Below are 23,025 nucleotides of genomic sequence, written 5' to 3'. Positions count from 1 at the left end.
ACTCGGGGAAGTAGAAGGAGCTGCTCGGCAATCACAGAGAGCAATCTCCTTTATTGTCTTTTTGTTTTCAGGATCTTGTAGAAAGTCAGTGACACTGGTGAGCCTCCCCACCACTGACGGGTACGATCTTAGCACTAGATCGAAATATGTCACCACATCTCTGGTAATGCCGCTACTGTGGGACACCATAAGTGATTCCAAACAAGGTTACTCTGTGGAAAGAGTCAGGATACTGGTTTTTCTTCCAGCTTATGTGTCCTCGATCAAAATTTTGCATGTTCTCTTTTTCTTATTAAGGCTTCAGCGTGCCTCAGTCCAAAGTTCAAAGTCGACAGATTATGTTGTGGTTTATAAATGCAATTTTCCTCTTCACCCTGCAACTAAGATGCACACAGTGTCCGTTTTTATGTCCTTCTCCTCCTTTTTGCTCAGAGGAATGTCCAAAAATGAAACCACAACTTTTGCACAAAAGCTCTTTGTCTTTGTTTTGCTGCTGCTCATGTATCCTTCTTCCTCGTCAAGGATCTCGTCTGCACGTGCTGTGGTTCTTCCCCATCATCTGTAGTCTCTTCACGCTGGGATGAAGCCATGGGGCCTTCTCTGATGTATGGCTTGATGTTGCCCAAAAAGTTCCAAGCTCTTCTTCCTTGTAGTTTTACTGCAGAGGGAGTGCAGTCTTCTACTGTAAAGGGACCGTTAAACCTTGGCTCGTCCCACCTTTTCCTCGTATGGTTTTTTACCAACACGGTGTCTCCAGGGAAAACGGATGGAACACAAAGTCCTTGAGCTGTGCTTTCAGTTATATCTCCTTCTGTGTTCTGTGCTGCCCTGCACCCTTTTTGTTGTCGCTGCAGCTGGCCTGAAATTACAGTAAGACAAGATGTCATGCAATTCTAGTAATTTTGAATTTCAGACCCTAAGATTTCTCCTGTTGACTGGGCATCACATCTAGCTCTGTCTCAGGTTGTCAGTGGAGTGCGCATTCTTCTTCCTGTGGCTGTTATGTCCGGCGTAAGATGATGGTAATAACCGGGTTGATTCCGGAGTGCATGCAGTGCCAAAGGAAGGCAGTGCAACCATCCCTATATTAGAGTAAGCTTCAACTTGGCTATCCTTTCCTTTAATAAGGCATTGAGCTTCTCGCATATCCCATTACCTTGCGGATGATACGCCGATGAGAACTTGTGCTTTATACCAAGCAACAAGCTAATCTGCTCAAACTTCATTTACAAAGTGGGTCCCGTTATCTGATCTCATGACTTTGCATACCCCCCACCTGGGAAACACCTCCCTCACTAAAAATGTGGCTGCACAGGTAGAGTTTGGGTGTGTACAGGGACCTGCTTCTCTCCATCTAGAGAATGGACACATCACAACAATTAAATACCTGTACCGTTACATACTTGAATCATATCGACATAATCGACATGCAAGTGCTGAAATGGTCCGTTAGGCCTTGGGATGACTCCTCTAATTACCTTCAATGTGTGCCCAGCTGTGAAAAGTTGGCAAATTATACAGTTCACCAGAAAAGTGCAACATGCTCCGCTAAGTTCGGTATGAACCAGTCTTCCGCCAGCGTTTCCGCTAGATTTTCTTTTGTCATGTGTGCTGGATATTGTAACTGCTCCAGCGCTATTTTTAACAGGGCTATAGGCATTACTGGTTTACCAGCACTGTCTTGTCGCCACAAGCTGTCGGAGGGGTTTAAAGAAAACCCTTGCCGCTTCCATAAGTTCCTTTCCTCCTGTGGTGCCTCCCCTTGGAGTTCCATTAACTGCGTTTGTCCCATATTATTGTAACTTTCAGGTGTACCTCGTGCAACACTCATTCTCTCATTCGTGTTAATAACGTCCATATCCATGATTGTCTCATTCTTGGATGCCATACACTTGGCTTCCGTGTCTGCTGCTTGATTTCCTCGTGAGATCAAATCTGTGCCCTTCATGTGGGTGGCACATTTCACGACCGCTATGCCCACTGGGAGCTGTAGTGCTTTAATTAGTCTGTCTATCAAGGCTGCATGCTGTACTGGCGTGCCGTCCGCTCGGAGGTAGCCCCTCCTTTTCCGGCGCTCTAAGCCTGCGTGCACTGTTGACGTAACATAGGCGGAGTCACTGTACACTGTTACTTCCTGGTCTGCGTGATTCTCAATCGCGAGTATCGACGGCAATAATTCTGCAGCTTGTGCTGAATAATGAGATGGTATTCGTGCACTGAGAAGCCCTCGAAACTCTCCATTTGCTGTGTGCTTCATCACAGCAACGTCTGTATATCTTTGTTCATCATTTTGATCGATTCTCGAAGAACCGTCAATGAAAATAATTCCTCCTCCTGCCAATGCATTCTATTTCACTCTGGGAATTTCATCATAGAATTCTTCATAATTAGCACAGTCATGAATTGGCTCTCCTTCAGTGACTGGCTCAGCTATGAACATAGCTGGGTTCACTATTTTGCATCGAACTATCTTGATTGAGGGATTCGATATGATCACTTCATAAGCAGAAGCTCTCTGAGATGGCAGTGTGCCTTAAGGCTTCTCTAGGATGGCAAATAGCGAGTGCTCAATGTACAATGTCATCGAGCATGCCATTACAATGGACGTAGCTTTCTCTATGGCGAACGCTGCAGCAGCTAAACTTTGTTTGCACAGGAAATGGCCTCTCATCACTGGGTCAAAATGTCCACTATAGTATGCTAGGGGCTTGTACCCCAATGTGGTTCTCTGCGTGAGTACTGCCGTCATAACGCTGCCATTCGTGTGTGAGAACAGGTAACATTCCTCTGCATAATTGGGGATTCCTAAAAGTGGTGCCCTGCAAATGGCTCTTTTTGAGTTCAGCAAATCCTTCCTCCATGATCTCAGACCATGCAATCTTTTCTTTCGTCACTTGTGCCTTCTTTAGGGCCTGAAGCAATGGCTTGGTGTAGGAGCTGTAGCCGAAGACCCGTGCCCTGACATAATTGCACAGGCCTAATAAACTCTGCATCTGTTTTACCGTGTGTGGCTTGGCTGTGTTTAGTATGGCTTCAGTTCTTTCTGGGGTAACTCTTTTCCCTTCATGAGAGATCAGCTGACCTATGTAGAGTACTTCTCGTTGACAATACTGTAACTTCTCTTTGTGAACCTTATCCTTTCTCAGCTGATATAGTCAATAGCTGAACAGAATCGTGTCTGCATTGCTCCTCTGTCGTGCTGCAAATTAATATGTCGTCCACATATTGCAAGACAACACTCTCTAATGTAATATTGCTTAGGTCCATCTGCAGGACTCTGTTAAAGATAGGAGACTCGCAGTACCCCTGGGGTAGCCTTGTGCTTTTCAGGCACATCTATCTGAAAGTGAATGACATCAGATCTTGCGAGTCTTTGTGCAATGGGATTGAGAAAAATGCATTTTTCAAGTCAATCACCGTGAAATATTTTGCCTCAACAGTTAAATTACATAGAATTGTAGCCGGGTTCGGGACTAAACGAAACTCTGCCTCAACAATATCATTTATCAGCCTTAGATCTTGAATTAGCCTCCAAGACCACCCTTTTGATTTTTTGATAGGGTAAACTGCGGTATTGCATGACGACTCTGACATCACTAAGATGCCTTGCTTCATCATAGCCACAATTGTCTTAAAAATCCCTTCATCTGCCTCCTTGGACATGGGATATTGTCGTGCTTTCGGTAGGATTGCTCCTGGCTTCAGTTTAATCTTCCCTTCTCCAACTCCTTTCAATAGGCCTACGTCATAGGGTCCTGCCGTCCACACTGAGACAGGCACCTGGGCCATGTTGCTCTCGAAATATTCGGGACGGTTCTGTGCTAACATCATTCTCTGTGGCACTTCTCTTTTGATCATTTTCACCCAAAAGGTGAGGCTCACCTCCACTGTTGTTTCTCCTTCATCTGCATGTTCATCAAACAGATCGTCATCAGTGATGTCAATCAATCTATACCCCGCTTCAATGGCGATTACTGTGCACCATTGTCGGCCTTCATCACCATGACCATCGATCAAAACCACTTTTCCTCGCATTGCAGCTGTATGTATTATTAAGGAAAATACTTGTCCCCTTTCCTCGTGCATAGGTGATCTTGGCCTGAACAAAAATGTGTCTAGGGTCTTCAGGTTTTCTCAGCAAGGCATGGCAGCCCTGTCATTTGCACGCTCATTCCCTACGTGAATGTTTCTGGCTCTAATGGTATAGCTCTCATAGCTGTGTGTCCTGCGTATGCTCTAATCATTTCGCATACGTTTGAATAGTTCATTCCTGGAGTTGAGCATACTATGCCCTCCTCCGTGAACGTATGTGTCATATTTAACTTTGTCATTATATCTCGACCCAAAATGTTTACTGGGGTTTGTTGTGAATATAATAGAGGCACATTCATCTCACATTCTCCTATAGAGACTGGAAGTGCTTTTGTAAAAGGAACACGACTTGTAGCTCCTGTGAAACTGAGTATTTATAGCATCGCCGGACAAGGAAAACTTGCCTTCACGTCTACACGAACATGTTGCACCCTTGTCAACAAGGAAGGAATATTCTTTATCCCCTATAACGACATCCACCCTTGGTTCCCATTGAGGGTCTGGTCTCCCTGATAGGATAGAACACATCAGGGTTCCCACTGAGCTGTCCTAGTCCAGACTATGACTTTTTTCCCACCTTGTGCGAATGGACTTCCCCCATCGCTGGTATTACTCCTAATTCCAGGATTCACAGCCTGTCCTGTGCTTACTGTCTGCGACAGTTGCATCAGTGACTGTTGGGACTGTCCTTGTGGAAATCTCGAACTGAATTCTGAGGCTGTAAACCTTGTTGCGCTCCTGGCGTTTGTTGAACCGTGTGATTTTGTGCAACTCCCTGCTGTAAGAATGCAGGTGGAATCGCCGTACTTGCTCCTATCCCTTGGCCGTTCTGCATCATGCCTTGATTTCTGCATGTGCGCGCTAAGTGCCCTGTCATCCCACACAACCAACATACTGGCGGTGGTATGATCACTTGCCCATTTGGCATATCTTGATTGCCATTTTGCATATTTTGAAAACCCCCTTGATTATTCTGGAAACTTCCCTGATTGCTCTGCCATCCTCTTTCTCTAAATCCTCTTACCCTGGGGTAAAACCCTGTATTGCCCTGATTATTCTGCTGTGGATTATTGACTTGTGGCATGCTTGACTCAGCTGTGTTAGTTATCATGGCTCCTTCTTCAAGAGCATATTTTGACAATTTCTTCTGCACTGATTTTGCCTCTTCACCTTTTCGTGCAGCTCCCTTTTAGCGATTTCTTTTTTTTTTGTTGCAGCAGCAGCCTGCAGTAGTGTGCGATGGTCAACTGTATTTCTGACCATGGCTTGGCCTCGATTCCCACCAATTTCTTGAGCTGTTTCTGTACCGGTTCTGGCAGCCCTTGGCACAATATATGGTAGAACACGGGTATGGATTTCCCCCAAGATTCACGAGTCTCGAGTACACACGCATCTTGAAAATTCTGTATGTAAAGCAACGGATCTTCCGACTCCTTCATTTTTCGTGTCATTATGGCTCCCATGTCGGAAGTGTCTGGATATAGCAATTGTAATGCTTTCCATACCGCGGCTCTGCAATTGTTAAATAGAGCTCTGTCATGCGCAGAATTAACTGTGGTCACACCAGGGTAGCCTGCCCGTGTCCACACATCGTCTGCTCTATCACCAAGTATGGCGATTAAGAGACCTTTAATATCCCCTATAGCTAACGTGTTCGCTACTGTCCTTTTTTCTAGCTCGTGTATCCATTGTCCAGCTCCCGAGGTCAACATTGGAAGCTTATTTTTCAGGTTTTCCCGATCCATGTGTGGCCATGGAATATACTGTGGTCTCGCTCCACCTTTCTCGAGCAACGGAAATTGGGACGCGTAGTCCTCTCCCTCCTCTCTCATTGCTCGTCTGTCTATTGCAGGTGTAATATTCCCGCATCGCCATCTACCAGGCAATGACCTTAGTCGGCTCATATAGGGTGGTGGCGACATCCCCCTCTGACCTTGTGATACTTCTTCGTGCCGATCTGACTGTGTGGCAAATTCTGATGCCCTCGGTGTAAATCCCCTAGAGTCTGACCATCTTATCCCTTTCCCTCCTGAGACTTTTTTTTCACGTCTTCTCTCCTTCTCTTTTTCTTCACGCTCTTCCCTTTCAGCGTCAGACATCGTCTTCGCCCAACCTGTGCAGTTTCTTGCATCATCTTTGTTCCTGCTTATTTCCAATCTATCCAGGGGCAGTTCCCTATTCCAACTACTTCGGGAGACACCCTCAGTGTCGTAGAGCTGAGTGCTTTCCAAGCGCTCGTCTTCACCCTCCCCTTGGGATACCTGTTCTAGCCCCATTTCATCATATATCCTATCAATTGTCCCTCCGATGCTTCTGGTGTCGAAGTCATCCTCGATATTTGCCCTAGTGTCATGACTCGCTGGCGCCGCGGCTCCCTTGGGCGGCGCTGGAGGTTGCGGACTATGTCTTTATTTCCCTCTCCCAGCATGGCTCCTGTTACTATGGGTAGCGGTGCAGTGTTTCCGTGTTCAGTCAGACGTCCTCTGACATCACCACGCTGTTCCAGGGATCCCGGATACGGAGCAGCGGATCCAAAGCTCAGCGCGTTGCTTCTCTCCCCAGACGCTCTGTAAGTTTGCAGCTAGGGTGCATGTTACCTACATCCTCGCCTTTGCTTACCTTCTCTCTCTACCTTCCTACAGACTTGTGTCCTTATCCAAACCCCCACTCCTGACATCTGAGACTCTTCAAGACTCTTTGTTAGTCACTTCCTCCCAATACGCTGGGTACTGCTCCTTTCCACTTCTGTCTGATTATTCGGAATGTCTATCCTTCAGCTCATATCCCGTTTGTTTATTTAGAGTACAGAAGCAGTCAGGGTCCCGCGAATAAGAATCTGTGGATCCTTCCCGCATTGAAAAGCGACATACTGAGGACGACTGGATCCATCCTGCTACATCTTCGTTCCGGCAGGGTTTTCTCCCCCAGGAGGGTTTCCCTGGGATCCCTCACACAACCCCTTCTTCCCTTTCTAGGAGAGAGGAGGTGTCGGGGTCCTCAGGGGACTCCCCAAGTGCCTCATTGATTGCTGCACAATCAGGTTAGTTATTGAAATTCTTACAGCAAGCGACACCCCAAAATAAATCTCAGTATTACATTGCTGCAAGCAGCGTTAGACCAGGTGCAGCAATTAACAACCGCTGTACAAGGTTTGTCCCATGATGTACAAGCCTTGAAACACAAACGCTTACCTGAAACAGCAAATGTTAGTGAAGCCCTCAACAAGTTCTGAGATCCCTCCAGGCCCATTACCAGGTGGGAAATATGATAGGAATCCGCAATCTCTGAGGGAATTTCTGGACGCCTGCCCAGTGCAATTCGCATTTAAAACGTCCTTTTTCCCCTAGAGACAGAGTGGGATACATGATTTCCCATCTAACAGGACCTGCACTAGCCTGGGCCACGCCTATAGTCACTTCTAATAATGCCATTCTTGATTTGGTGCCTGCTTTCACGGCCAGCCTGAAGGCTATGTTCTCAAGATAGGAGTACCATGTCTCCTCTCAAGAGAAACTTTTAGATTTCAAGCAAGGATCTTTAGGTATTCTAGAATTTATCACTCGGTTCAAACAAATGGCGTCAGGCACCTCATGGGCTGATGACCCTCTAATAACGTTGTTCAGAAGGGGTCTTCATGATGATTTAAAAGACGAACTTGCACGGGTTTCTAGGCCCAATACACTTGCGGAATTGATCTCCCTAACCATGCAGTTGGATTATCGGCTTCAGGAACGGCAAGCTGAAAGGAAAAGAGGGAGAAGTCACCGCTTTGGGTCAGACATTGTATCCGTCCCCAAAACCACAACTCCAGATGAACCCATGCAAGTGGGAATCACACGGGGACCTCTTACTCCAGAGGAACGTGCTCGCAGGAAAGGTCAAGGGCTATGTATGTACTGTGGCTCTTCCTCTCATGCTGTACATGAATGCCCAATCGCTCCTCTTAGACGTCAATCCCGTTCGGGAAACACCAGACCCCAGCTGTAAAGGGAACAACGGTCGGGGCAACAGGTGCTAGTTCCCACTCTCCAACCCTGATTCCTCCATCATTAGACATGGTAGCTTTACGGGTCACTCTTTCCTTACCAGACAGAACCGTAGTAACGGTACCCGTCTTGGTAGATTGCGGTGCAGCGGGACTGTTCAAAGACGATTTATGGGCTAAATCACAGAATTTACCTCGCTCTCCCAAAGCCATCACAATACCTGTGGAAGGGGTGGATGGTACGCCTCTGGTTTCAGGACCCATTCGGGAACAAACGTTCGCTTTAAAAATGTCCATCGGTTCGCCCAGAGAAGATATCATATTTGACATTAGTAAGGCCGCTCACTATCCCGTAATTTTGGGTTTGCCCTGGTTAAGGCTACACAACCCCTTCACAAACTGGTCAGCCGGTTCCATCTTCCTGAGGTCAGAACACTGTGTGCAACACTGTCTTGCAGACAGCTCTATAGGATTCTTTACTCCTCCTTCGCCTCCTGACAGATCCCAGAAGATCGTGGACCAGAACAGCCTCCTTCCTCCCGAATATGAAGCGTTCCAGGACATTTTTTCTTCTCAGTTCTCGGAGCTTCCGCCTCATCGAAGAGACGATTGTTCAATTCGTCTTGAATCTTCACAGCCCATACCCTTCGGTAAAATGTACATCCTTTCGGAGAAGGAAAAATCGGTTTTAAGACAGTATCTCGATACCAATCTTAGGAACGGACTGATAACGGAATCAATCTCTCCGGCAGGAGCATCGTTGTTTTTCATAGCGAAGAAGGACACAGACGAATTAAGGCCCTGCATCGATTATCGGGGGCCTTAACAAGATCACCATTCCCGATCGTTATCCGATGCCACTCATCCCCGATATCTTGGAGGCAGTAAAGGGGGCAACAATCTACACAAAACTGGATCTCAGAGGAGCTTATCACCTCATCAGGATTAAGGAGGGGGATGAGTGGAAAACTGCCTTTCGTACCCCCTTTGGGCATTTCGAGTACCGGGTTATGCCCTTTGGATTATCAAATGCTCCTGCGGTTTTCCAGAGATTTATCGACCACATTTTTTCTGATCTCCTTCTCCATACAACAGTAGTCTATCTTGACGACATCCTGGTGTATTCCAAGGACCCTAAAGAACATCACCAACATGTGAGTCAGGTCTTACACCGACTATGGAACAACCACCTATTCTGTAAACCAGAAGTGCAAATTCCATCAGACGACAGTTACTTATCTGGGGTTCGTCCTGTCCTCCTCTGGGATTTCAATGGATCCACGCAAAGTAACAGCGATTCTGGAATGGTCTCCTCCCCGTACCATCAAAGAACTCCAAAGCTTTCTGGGATTCTCAAACTTTTACAGAAAGTTTATAGCAGGGTTTTCTTCCATTGTTCTGCCACTAACAAGGCTGCTCAAGAAGGGGAAGACTTTCGAATGGACAACAGAAGCACAGTCAGCCTTCAATACTTTGAAAGCCCTTTTTACGTCGGCTCCACTCTTGCGAACTCCAGACCAGAGCCTACCCTTTATTGTTGAAACAGACGCCTCTCACTTCGCCTTGGGAGCCGTGTTCAAACAGGCTCAGGCACATGGACCAGAACATCTTGTGGCTTATCTTTCTAAAACCTTCTCTCCCTCTGAAATCAACTACTACACGGTTTTAGAAAAGGAACTGTTGGCCATAAAGCGAGCATTTCAGGAATGGAGGCATCTCCTTTTGGGTTCCCAACGCCCTATCGAAGTACGCGCAGATCATCAAAACCTTAAAAGCCTCCAATACGCAGAAACACGTAACAGTCGGCAAGCTAGATGGGCACATTTCTTTTCCCCCTACAACATAACATTCACAATCATCCCTGGTAAAACCAATCTACAAGCCGATGCATTATCACGCAGAGATCCAACTTGCAAACTTGGCTTTCAGACCGAAAGACTGTTTCCTCGGGCTACATTTATCGCTGTAGTCCAAGACTTCCTTCACTCAATTGCATCCCAAACTTGTATCGTCAAGGACTCTATCAGTCTTCAAACGGAAAAATGGGGTCTCTCCTTTGAAGACGGATGCTTTTATCGGGACCATCGAGTCTACGTCCCTACTCTCCTACTCCGTACTGAAGTGATGCATATGTGTCATGATTCCGTTATGGCCGGCCATCGTGGTATAGCCAGCACTCAGGAGCTTGTATTGAGGCATTTTTGGTGGGAAACTCTGAGAAAGGATGTGAAAGACTGTTTCATCGTGCGTGTTCTGCCTCCAAGCCAAAAACCCTCGCAGCAAACCAATAGGGAAGTTGGTACTGGTACAGATACCTACCCGTCCCTGGCAACTGATTTCCACGGATTTGATTGTCGACTTACCTGCTTCAAAAGGTCATACCACCATTATGGTAACGGTCGACTATTTTACCAAATTGGCCCACTTTCTGGCTTTACCCTCAATACCGACAGCCCCACAAATGGCCAGACACTTCATCAATTCCATTTTTTCTCAGCACGGTCTACCGTACAGTATAGTGTCCGATCGAGGTTCACAGTACATTTCCCGATATTGGAAGCAGGTCTGTTCCGCGTTGGGAATTAAAAGAGCCTTAAGTTCGGGTTATCACCCCCAAACTAACGGGCAGACCGAACGCATGAATCAGACTCTGGAAACATACCTACGTTGCTTTACGTCTGCTGCACAGGATAACTGGATGGAACTGTTACCCTTGGCAGAGTTTGCCTACAACAACGCTCCTCATGCATCCATTAGCACAAGTCCATTCCATTGTACCTATGGGTACAATCCCTCCTGTTCTCCTTCTTCCCTTCTCAAAGCCTCGGCATTTCCAGATGCCGACGCCCTTATGGGCGACATCCAACAGGGACATCTTCTAGCCAGGACTGCTTTGCTGGAAGCTCAGGAAAGTTCCAAACGCTTTGCGGATTTGCATCGATCACCATCTCCCGAGATCTCTCTGGGGGATTTGGTTTGGCTCTCGGCAAGATTCCTTCCCAGACACTTGATTCCATCTAAATTGTCTCCAAAGTTCTTTGGACCTTTCACAGTATTGGGGTTGAAGTGTTCTCTAGCCTTTGAATTACAGCTTCCACCATCTTGGTCCCGAATCCACCCAGTATTCCATGTATCCCAACTCAAGCTCCATGTTCCAGATCGATTCGGCCGTTCTAAGGCCTGTCCTCCACCTGTGTCAACTGATGATGGTCCCGAATTTGAAGTCTCTGGTGTTTGTGATTCTCGTTATCATCATGGTCGGCTTCAATATTTGATCCACTGGAAGGGGTACACTGTAGCTGACAGTTTGTGGGAACCAGCCTCTGCTGTCCACGCACCTTTGCTTGTTCGCCGCTTCCACAGGTTTCACCCCGACAAACCAGGTGTGGGGGGCCCTTAGAGGGGGGCATACTGTCATGACTCGCTGGCACCGCGGCTCCCTTTTGCGGCGCTGGAGGTTGCGGACTATGTCTTTATTTCCCTGTCCCAGCATGGCTCCTGTTACTATGGGTAGCGGTGCAGTGTTTCCGTGTTCAGTCAGACGTCCTCTGATGTCACCACGCTGTTCCAGGGATCCCGGATATGGAGCAGCGGATCCACAGCTCAGCGCGTCGCTTCTCTCCCCAGACGCTCCATAAGTTCGCAGCTAGGGTGCATGTTACTAACATCCTCGCCTTTGCTTACCTTCTCTCTCTACCTTCCTACAGACTTGTGTCTTTATCCAGCCCCCTACTCCCGACATCCGAGACTCTTCGTTAGTCACTTCCTCCCAATACGCTGGGTACTGCTCCTTTCCACTTCTGTCTGATTTTTCCGAATGTCTATCCTTCAGCTCAAATCCCGTTTGTTTATTTAGAGTACAGAAGCAGTCAGGGTCCCGCGAATAAGAATCTGTGGATCCTTCCCGCGTTGAAAAGCGACATACCGAGGACGACTGGATCCATCCTGCTACATCTTCGTTCCGGCAGCGTTTTCTTCCCCAGGAGGGTTTCCCTGGGATCCCTCACACAACCCCTTCTTCCCTTTCTAGGAGAGAGGTGTCAGGGTCCTCAGGGGACTCCCCAAGTGCCTCGTTGATTGCTGCACAATCAGGTTAGTTATTGAAATTCTTACACCTAGACGTGCCTGGTAGTGAATCATACTCAGGAAAGAATTCTTCTATGTCTTCCCAGTCTGCTACTGGCTCAGGTTTTTTAACTTCTCTTTCCAGATCGCGTGCTCTCTTCGCTTTCGTTCTATATCGTCATCGAACTCTCTGCGCTTCCTCACTTCCTCTCTGACCCTATCTTCCACCTTTTTCTTTTCAGCCCTACGTTCATTTGCCCTTCGGATCTCCTCATCCTTCTTTTCTTTATTCTTCTCTCTCACATCCTTTGTTGTTCCTCTATCCTTTGCTGCTCCTGTCTGTCTTGCTCCGTGGCTGCTTTCTGTTTGCGATTGCGTTGCCTTTCTTGCTCTTCGCGATATAACTGTTCTCTTGTTTGCCTATCTCTTTTCTTTATTCTTTCGTCCCTCAATCCTTTTTCCTCTTCTTTTTCTGCACATTGTCTAACTTCTCCTTTTGTTTTGCGTCATCAATGCCCTTGCCATCAAGTTTCAACAGAATCTGCCCTCCTATCCATTTGTTCTGTGCGAGTGCTATCTCATCAGTTCTATCCTCGCTTCCTTTCCATCTTTTGCCTTCTCTCCCTGCATCGCAAGATGTTCTTGCTTATGCCTGTTCTTTCCTCTCGTCATTGCAACTCTCCTTGTCCCTCGGGACCTTGGAGGTGATATCTTTTTCTCTATCTTTATCTGGATTTTCGTCACTACTTTGCGTAGATGACTCATATGCTGGGTTGCTCTACCCTGTGGCTGCTTTCAATTCTCTCAGCGGGTACAACCCTTCGTCCTTGCCATTCTCAATCTTTGTTTCAGATGGGGCAGGTGGCGCTGTGGACGTCTCACCCCCCCTATGTGCATATGTTAAGTATCCAGTCTGATGGCGGTTCCTCTTCCTTGTCTTGTTGATACATTTTCCACAACTCTAGACTAGCTAGGCATTTGTCTAACTTTTTCCCTGTGTATGTGGCGTGCAAGTATGTCGTCATATGTTGCAAAACTGCTTTAGATAATGACCCACCCTGTGGCCAAGGCATAAGCATTCTGCACTGTACTTTTTCAGATTTGGCACATGTTTCGGCAACTGTTTGCACATGTGTGCTAATGGAGTTGTCTTCCATGCTTAAATCTGTTCCCTTTCCCTTTATATATAACTGGTCAATGCTTTATGTGACTTAAACAATTCCAACAATATGAGCGAGCACCAATCACTGCAAGCTCCAATCCCGATTTTTCCACAAAATTTTATATCTTCTATTTCACTCAATAAACATCAATTCGTATACCACAATATCTTAGTTACTTAATCCCATAAATTTTATGTCAGTTCCTCTAAGAAAAATGTTGACTTATGACATCATAACAAACACATAAGACAGATGTTGACAGACTAGACGAACTCCAGCTGGCCACATATACCTCTGCCTCTAATTATTCTTACCCTGACAAACCCATCCCTTTCACAGAAAGTGTCTTTTAACCGCTGTGGTGGCCTATTTGTTCCCCTTTATTTGGGACTCTGGATGCAGGTTTCTTCTAGCCACTTGTATTAAAAGCGTAGGAATTAGGCGAATCCTCTCCCTTCTTGGGTGTCGAGTCATTACTTCCTTCTATATATATATATATATATATATATATATATATATATATATATACACATTCTTCTCTTCTTCTGACTATGTTTTGTTTTTTTCCCGCTTCCCTCCGTTACCTTTACCCTTACTTGTTCTAAGTTATATACTTTTGCCAAAACATTAGTCTTTTTCACTCACCGTTCACATGTTTCCTCTCTGGATGCTCGGGATCACCGCCTTCGTCACCGCCTTCTCCGGCTGTTCTCCCGCTCAACTGCCCATAGGAGTGGGAAGGGGTTATGTGGGTAACACGGGTCCCTTCAGACCTCGTTCTGCAGATTTTATTTTACTCTACCACTGTACGGGGAGCTTCACGGTCTACTCAGCCAGATGGCAAAGACTCGTGATATTGCAGAGGACCTAGAGTTACTTTATGTCCATGGTCAATGGGTTTCTTTGTCTAATCGATAATCGATAAACATCTGATCTCTGCTACCAAGTGTGCTCCGAGACCCCCAACCGGCCCATAGAGTCGGGGTTTGCTCAGAAGCACTTTAAAACAAGATAGCAGCACCCGTGAGATGGATGGAGGTGCAGATATATACTTCAACACCAATCAATAAGGACAACTCAACGGTTTGGCAAAGAGAGTCCTTTTAATGACAAGTACAAAAAATGGGGAGTCATGAATATCAGCAATGGTGCGATCTTCCTTCTCACTTCAACTCCAACGAACTTCATAAAAATCATAACATTTATACTGAAAACTCATCATCCATTTGTAACATTCAACAGTTGATATGCAATTCTATTGGTTCCGGAAAGGTAACTTTACTGTAGGTACTATATCTGTATATGGTAACGGAGTGAGGGGATTGGGTAAACACTGTCAGGTGGGCATCTAATCCCTTGCTTCAAAAATGACTACTGCAGACGTCACTAAAAGTACGACGTCCCGTTGGTTCTACTAACCATAGGACCCTAGATTACTTGGTCCACTGTGATTGGGTTGGCACCGACCCCATGCATACTTTTTCACTTTGCTTAACAGCACGCAGAATGGTTGGCCAGGTGCAGGGTGCCCCTTAACTCACCCGGCCTTCCTCCAATCAATCATCACTTTAGTCGCTATGTGTCAATTATTTCACTGTGGTTGGCCTCGAGACTGCATCTTCTGTCTAGATATCTTCTCCTGGCTCACAGCCATGCGTAGGTGTGGGTGGGGGGTCTTGCTTCTGTTCGTTCAGCTGGTTACATGATTCAGACACTGTGAATTTGCCTCTTCTTCAACAATTAGTGTATTTGATTTTATGTTCACCCACCACCTGCCTTCGTCTTCTTATCTTGCCCTTTCAAAGCAGTATATTCTGGTCCTAGCTTCAGCTAATTGTAGCTATTGCTCGTCCATTTTGATGGATACAACCTTGGTTCCCTCTGCACGAGTCGCCTCTGCTGAGTTTCGTTTCTGCCGCTCTGCTCCTGATTTGGCTGGATGTGAAACCTTTCTCGAGTGGCCTTTAGTAATCTTGGTTAATTCTGCTTTTTGTGCAAAATGGAAGCATACTTATATAATGTGCTTTATTTGAGGTAGATATGTATATGGTGCTTGCTGCACTATCCCTCTACTAAGCATAGCAAGCCGCACGATTTTCTTAGCTTTCTTGCAGTTTCATGCATATGTACACGTGTAAACTGGTTGAGTATCTTCGTCATGCTCATAGCTAAAACTTCTTACTTTGACATTGTCTTTTCACTTTAGATTTGCGATACCCTTTGTTCATGGCGTTTCGTCTCTTTGTCATTCTCTGGTTGTCATTTCTTCTACATGTGAGTCAGGTTTAGGTTTTTGTGATGTCACCATTTGTCTTCCATTAAGACCTTTTTGGTTTCTTCATGGACTGTACTCAGGCGATCTTCGGTTCGTCTCATTTGTTGATATGGCTTTCTCAATTGGTACCTTACTGTCCATGGCTTCCTTGGTACTGGTACTTCGATAGGCATTGTTCTTCTGATAGGTACTGGACAGAGCCCCACTGCGGCTCTCTGCTGGTTTATTTGCTCATCATACGTCACATATCTCGGTGTGAACGTTCCTGGTACTTCAAAATGGACGGTTGGAGTGTGGGCTGTATTTGGGACCTCCTCTACAGTTATTTGTGAAATATTGCCACACTAATGATTTTAATTTTACAGGTGGGACTTTTATTCATGGTAGAGATCTTGAAGTTTAAGAATAGAACTCATTGATGGTAGAAATGCAAATTTATTGAAATTGTATGACATGTTGAAGTGTTAGTGAAGAAAATGGTTGACTTATGTCCTGTGGTATGATGAATAGTTGTATGATGCGGTGAGTGGTGTTATGAAGAGCTCCCTGTAGTTGAAGAGGTGTGCGTAGAAGGTGTTTTTCAACATGGCACATGTGGGATAGTGACACTGAGTGTTGTGGTGTTGGCTATCCGGGTATTCGGAATATCCAGCCTGGTTGAATGGACAATGTGGTGTGTGCAGCCAGTGAATTGTGGTATGGAGAGGGTTGTGAGGGAGCCGGGTGAATGATGTTATGTTGTGCGCTGTGAGATGAGAAAATCTGTGGAAGGTCTGGTGTGCCTGATAATGTTTAGGAGTTTGGAAGGGTATCTTTGTTGATGGTGTATCTTCTTTACTGCGTAGAAAAGGGGAGAGCAATTGTTTGGAGAAGTAATTGTCCCCTAGGGTGAGGACGGCCTCAGGGTTTGTGTGTGTGTGTGTGTGTGTGTGTGGGTGTGGAGTGTTCCTGTTTTGAGGTAAGAGATGCACATGCATTGGATGGTGTGTGTTTGTGAGTGTGTGTCTTTTGCTGGTAGGTGTTGTTTGTTATTATTAAGGGGGGAGATATGTAGTGACTAAGCTTCCCCTGGACCCTGAGTAGAATGCATGGAATGTTGGAGTGAGTGACAGAGAATGCAGCCTGAGAGAATGTTGATATATGAGTGGTGATCTGTGAGAGTCAGTTGGAGATGTAGACCCCTGAGCGAGGATGCCGGTGCATGTTGCTCTTAACTTATGTGTACCTGACCTTATGTACCTGATGTAATGTACAAGGAACTTATTAAAGGAGTCACTGGTACATCCCAGGACGTCAGTCATCATTGGCCAGGACCCATCTTTACATATCTCTGTTGCTTTTGAACTGCTTTGGGAGGGGTGATTGTGCACACATAATTGTTGGATTATAATGGTTCAGTGGTCACCATGATCCAGTGCAAAGGGAGCATGCATGAGTGAATAATAGCTCGCCTCCTTTTCTTAGAGTAAACACATGTGATTTAAAAACCTGGTGCGGTTGCTCACCTAGGCTCTTTATTCAACACAATCTGTAATGATTAAGTCATATTCCATTAGTCCTGTGCATAACAAAGTTGTAATCCGCTGTTCAAACTAGAAGGTAAATTATATATAAATGGCATAACGTATAATTGGTGGATGTCAAATTATTCCAGAAATGTTTGTTTAAATTCTGGTCAATTGCCACAAAATTGCCAAATTTCTGGACCCAAATTGTCTCCGGCTCCTGCAGTGTTAAATGCGGCTCATTAGATAAAATTGTGTATTGGAGCTGTTTCTACTTAGGCTGTCACATAAGGTCCAAATACCAGTAGCATAGTCTCTCCAAATTGTGTTCTTTTGCCCGTGTAGTGACCTGTCTGGAATGACCAAGGTGGTCTGCATGCTTTTCGCATTGCGGACACCATCTTTGTTATATGACGTGATGATGCTCGCATAGTGCGCGATGACGTCACATGCGTCCTATCGCTTTGCGCATTGGGAAATGTAATTTAGTAAAGTTGAGAATTAACGTGCATGTTTGCCTAAAGTCTACTAAACATTGTGGGTGCACAATATACCCATTGCACAGAGGGTAATGTTGTTAAACTAAAAGTATTAATCTATTGGCAAGCGTTTACAACAGATGCTAGTAATCCTGAATAACCGTATTCATATATGCTGTGTGTGCCTTTTTAAGCAGCATTGTCCCAGTGTTCTATCTTGTTTACCCAAGTTCAATGTTTGTGGGTACAGAAAACTTCCCAATTACATAAAGGATTGCTTAGTTACTCTGGAGCACATTTTCTATTATCACACATCTTTGGCTTCACATGTTAACAATTATGACACACATTCGATTCACATTAGCAAATAATATCAGTGATCACCACTGGCTTGTTGGTTTCTCAAGCTATTGCATAGTATATGTGCAAGATTAGTGGATCTGTCTTTATAAGCTATGACCATTGCCCCCATATTCCATTCTGGTGAACCACATTAGCAATTGCTATGACACTGCATTACAAATAAGGCCACTATAATATAGGAGTATGTTATACTGACAAAATATATTAGCATCATGTTACAAAGCAGAACTTAGACCTGTGTGATACATGTGTTGCAAGGGGAGGAACAAGGAAGTCTATGTGCCTGCAATTAAATGCAGGCTTAAAATGCGGGTTTGTGGCAGGAAAACCTCGCTATCAGTTTAGAGAACAGGGCCTCATGTTCCTGAGAGACCCGTAACGTGAATAGAAGGCGTGAAAGCCTTGAGTAAGGCTTTAATAGCTTCTAATCACACCAGGGCTCATTTTTAAGCATTTGTATGGCGGAGAGGAGGGGAGGAACACAACTTACATTTCCGCCTTACCTGCCACTCCGCCATACAAATGTGCCAGCATCTGCGTCGGCATGCGTTTTTGGGCCGGTGCAAAAGCTGAAGATCCCTAAAGGCTCCACCTGTTTTATACACCGGCATAAAGCAGGCAAAACCCATAGGGATCCATTGTACACGTTCCCTCCCATGCAAGCATGTCAGGCAGGGTTTAATTGTATTTGTGAACACTGCTTACCAATGCAAGCAAGATACTGACCAGTGATTGACAGATTTTATGGCAGGGTTTGTGGTTTTTGAGGTTGTGAAGGACATGATGACATCTCCTTTGACAATGTTATTATAATTTTACTAAAGATTATCTTTGTTTTTTATAATTTGTTTTGTATGAATACTGCTGTGATTGTTTTCTTTTTATGTGTATGTTTTAACACTGTTATGATTATTCCAAATAAAGCTTGTTGTTGTTAATGATTGAGGAACGCAAACAATTGGTGTCAAAGTGCATTTAAATGGAATCCATTTTCTGACTCTCTCCCCACCTGCATTAGTCCACTCCCCTTCCTACACATCATCATTCAACTCCACCGCCTACCTTCCCTGTCATCTTGCTGCTATTCCTGTATCCCTTCATAGATTAGCTTTGACAAATCCCACGAGTATGCAGCCCTTGCCTTTTATCTGAAATGTGTTGCTATCCTCTCTCACTTATTTTGCCTTCTCCCTTTGCTACCCGGGTGTCCCTTCCACGATTCCTGTACAGAAGAACGGAAATGGGGAAATTGTCTCTCTATAGAAAGTACTCTAAATAAATACACAATTTGACAACAAATCAAATGCAGTTAATTTATGTCACAGTTTATAAATCTCACGCCTGAATTGTCTCTTTTGCAGGATTTCATGCTGGACCTCATCTGCAGGAAGCACATGTGGATCGGCCTACGGTACAGTGGCACTCAATTCCACTGGGTGAACGGCACCGCCTGCAACAGTACTGTGTAAGACACTTTGCAAAATGTCCCCTTAGATAAAAGAGTGTTCAGAAACCTATCAGGCACAAAAACTAAGACACAAAACATTACCTGCGTTCAGACTTTGGCTGACCACTAGCTTGTATAGATATTTAGTGTGATGAATGTAATGGCCGTCATTGGGTGGGTATGACTGGTGAGCTGAAAATAGAAGACTGTGTCTATTAGTGTTGTAGTTCGTTATGTGCCCTGGGGCCCCCGTTAAGCAGGCCCAGCCCCCAGTACCTTAATGAGGACTCCGACACACGTCTGCTGGTACGGGTTCCCGACAGCACCTGCCGTTCTCGGGTGGCCCCTTTATTTAATGCGAATGAGCGACGTTTGCCTTCCCACCGTGCACGCGTAACATCATGTGACTCTGTAACATCTCTCCTTTTTTAAAACAAACATGAAAATATATTAACTTATCTGAGTTGTCAACATGACACATAACAGGGTATATCATACCTAAACGATACAGGGCCCAACATGGGCATTTACTATTCTGTCCGCTACTCAAGGATTCGAGCTGAGAATGTAGTCTTTGAACCTGGTCGGACATCGTCGTCCTTCGTGGCAGGGGTGACGTCCTTCCTTTTGACTAACAGCTCACGGAAGTTCGTCTGACCTCAGATCCCCAGTGCCATTGCCGTGCCCTGGTGAGTCCTCGTTGGTGCGAGTAGGGGACCCACACTCGATAGGTTCTTCTGGTGGGTCACAAGCGTTGATCTTCTTAAAGAAACAAGAGTTCCTCGTGGTTGTCCCCCGGCTGTCGGCCGCCGTAACCATAGACCCGTTGACACGAGTTACACCCATGGGGGTGAGCTCGTAGTTTAGGGACAGCTTCCCCTAAACCAGGACAGTGTCTCCTACTTCAATGCTCGTCGGTTTCAGATGTCTCCAGGCGTTGTCTCGCTCATTTCGCAGCCCCTGTTCTTCCAGGGTCTTTTCGTCTTCGATGATATCGGGAGGCCGTCCCTCAGTTTCTGGTATCAAGCCTCTCGGGCAGCGGTTGAACAGGGCCTCGGCTGGGTCCACCCCTGTGGACTGGTGTGGCGTGGATCGATATTCACAGAGAAATTGGTATCGATTTCCTTTAATTCCCCCTTTTGGCCCTGAGTGATCCGGAGAATCTTGTTGAGGGTGCTCATGAAGAGCTCCACCTCCCCGTTGGCTCTGGGCCAGCCAGGAGTCACTTTCCTGTATGTTACTCTGCATTCCTCCATGAAGGCGGTGAACTGGCGGCCCTGAAACAGAGGTCCGTTATCAGAACATGGTACTCGGGGAATCCCATGGGTTGCGAAGATCTTGTCCATTGCTTGGATGGTCTGGTCGCTTGCTGTGAGAATGCAGGTGTCCCTGTGCTAGGGGTGTCTGTGCTCTTCTTTTCTGGGTGCATGGCTGAACTAAAGTTGTGTGGTTTCCCTTCAGGCTTTGGGGACCTGACTTTGAAGTGGGTTGGACCTTCGTCCTTTGTCCTTTCCATCCATGTTAACTTGCTTGTCAGGGGATTTCTCTTTGTGTTTGGGTGTGCTCACTTGAGCTTTTTTCTGAACTCGAGTACTGACAAACCTGTCAACAGCTTTGGCAAGCTCCCCAGGGTCTGTAAAAGTCTTGCCCACAAGATGCTGGTGTATGTTGACCTCACAATTCTCCAAGACATGCTCACATGTAATCACATTGTACATCCCTTAAAATGTATCAACTTTGTTGCAAGACACCCACCCACTCAGATATTTCAATGACAAGCGTGTGAACGCTTCACATGTCTGCCCACTTCTCTTGCCAAGCTCTCTGAAGCGCTTGAGATACTGTTCTGGGGTTTTACAGAACTTTCTGAGAAGGTCCACCTTCATGCTCTCATAAATGGGCCTTTCTTCAGGAGTTAACTGAAGAATTGCATCAGTCCACTGTGTTGGTAAGCAACTCATCAGGGCTGCACCCCACAGTACCACGTCCATCTCCTGTAGCAAGCATGAGCGCTTCACAGCAATCAAAAATGTCCTTCCCCACTTCATAAGACTGCACTAAATCTTTGGGAATGTGGTGCCTGGGCTTGTCACGGGCACCTTGGTTTGAACCACTACTGCTGCCCTCGCTAGAGGTGGATCTGTTAGCCTCCTTCTCTTCAAGTGCCAGCTTGCACAGCTCTACGGTGACCTTGTCCTTCTGTTTTTGTTCCTCCAGCGCTTCTCTCCTCTTGTCCAACAGGAGCTTTCCAGCCGCTACATCATTTACAGCAGGGACCTGCAGGATACCGCACTAGCCCCTGACCTTGCTGACACTCTGGAGTGTTGAGAAACCAATTGTACCTCCCTTAGGGGTAGTTAGTGAGCAACATTACTTAGTTTGCCGTCCTCTCAATCTTCCACCACCCCTTGTGGAAGGTCTTCAACATTCGGGTACACAGAGCCTAGCCTGTCCCCTGAGGTCTCTTCCCCAGGCCCCCTAGCTTCTACCCACGCTTGGAGGCTGATCAGCAGCTCAGGTGTATTAATCCTGATGGTGTGGGGAAGTCCCCTCTCTTGGCATAGGATGCACAGGACATCTTTGCTCATGCCTTTCACAGTCTCTGTCAAGATGCATGATTATTAACAAATACTTTGCAGTGTTCTAAACATTGACTGTAGCAGTACTTTTATCGTTGGGTGACTAAGTTGTGCACAAGGCTCCAATTAGATCTGACCGTCTGCCACCAATGTGATGAATGAAATTCCAGGGCACCAGTGTTCAGGGGTGAATATCTATTTCTAAACCATCAATCAGCACCACACATCTAATACACCAGAATGGATCCAAACAGATTTGATTAACCAAGCATACAATTAAATTATAAACTTCCTTGTCCAATTATGGTAGGCTGGATGGAACGGCATGCCTATCACCTCTAAAGGTCATGGATCATTGGTTACTTGCAACACAGCAAAACTAGTTATTAACCAATGACAAAAGGAGTGTCCAGTAAAGGTTGTATACAAAGTATCTACTTTATTATTGTTATAAGAAACCATCTAATAAAACTATTACATGCAACTCACCCTGTAAAGGAATACAGAAAACATGCAGTTTCTAAGAAGGAAAAGGGATCACTCCGGATACTGACAGGAGGGTAGTTGGTATTTATTTATTTTGGAACTTGTATGGCGCACCTAACCCGAGGGTACCTAGGCGCTTTTCTTACATGTGAAATCACACAGACTTAACTGGCATTACATGTTACAGTTATTTACAACGTTACATATTTACATAGCTGTGGCATTTAAATAGCATGCCAGTAGATAATAGTTATTTACATAGCTGAAACATTTACATGTAATGGCAATAGATCATCCAGTAATTTACATAGTTATATGCTTGCAGATCAGGGTCCAGGGCCTAGTGAGTGGAGATGTGTGGGCGTAATGGTGATTGTGTTTCTGAGGCAGGTTTACTGGTTGTGGGATATGATTTTGTCACACGATCCCCTTGTGAAGAATAGGGTTTTCAGCTGATTACGGAATGTCCAGAGGGAGTCTACTTCCCTAAGTTTGGCTGGTAGGGCATTCCAATGTTTGGAAGCTTCCGTAGGGAAACTACTGCCTCCTGCTTTCTGGAGTTTAAATCTCAGTGTGGATAGCAAGT

General features: G+C 45.7%; 1 protein-coding gene across 3 annotated transcripts in view; it reads left to right on the top strand.

The window, feature by feature from the left end:
- Positions 1-23,025, top strand: part of LOC138580186 (C-type lectin domain family 2 member L-like) — a 517,651-nt gene that overhangs the window by 224,820 nt on the left and 269,806 nt on the right. For all 3 annotated transcript variants that reach the window (XM_069650520.1, XM_069650519.1, XM_069650518.1), the window contains one exon: positions 19,289-19,392. In XM_069650520.1, the coding sequence (XP_069506621.1) occupies positions 19,289-19,392 (104 nt within the window). The remainder of the gene's footprint in view (positions 1-19,288; positions 19,393-23,025) is intronic.

The sequence above is a fragment of the Ambystoma mexicanum genome, chromosome 3p, assembly GCF_040938575.1.
Source record: "Ambystoma mexicanum isolate Mex_15411 chromosome 3p, UKY_AmexF1_1, whole genome shotgun sequence".
Classification (NCBI taxonomy): Eukaryota; Metazoa; Chordata; class Amphibia; order Caudata; family Ambystomatidae; genus Ambystoma; species Ambystoma mexicanum.
The sequence above is the reverse complement of the archived record's forward strand: the minus strand, read 5'-3'. Positions and strand labels throughout refer to the sequence as shown.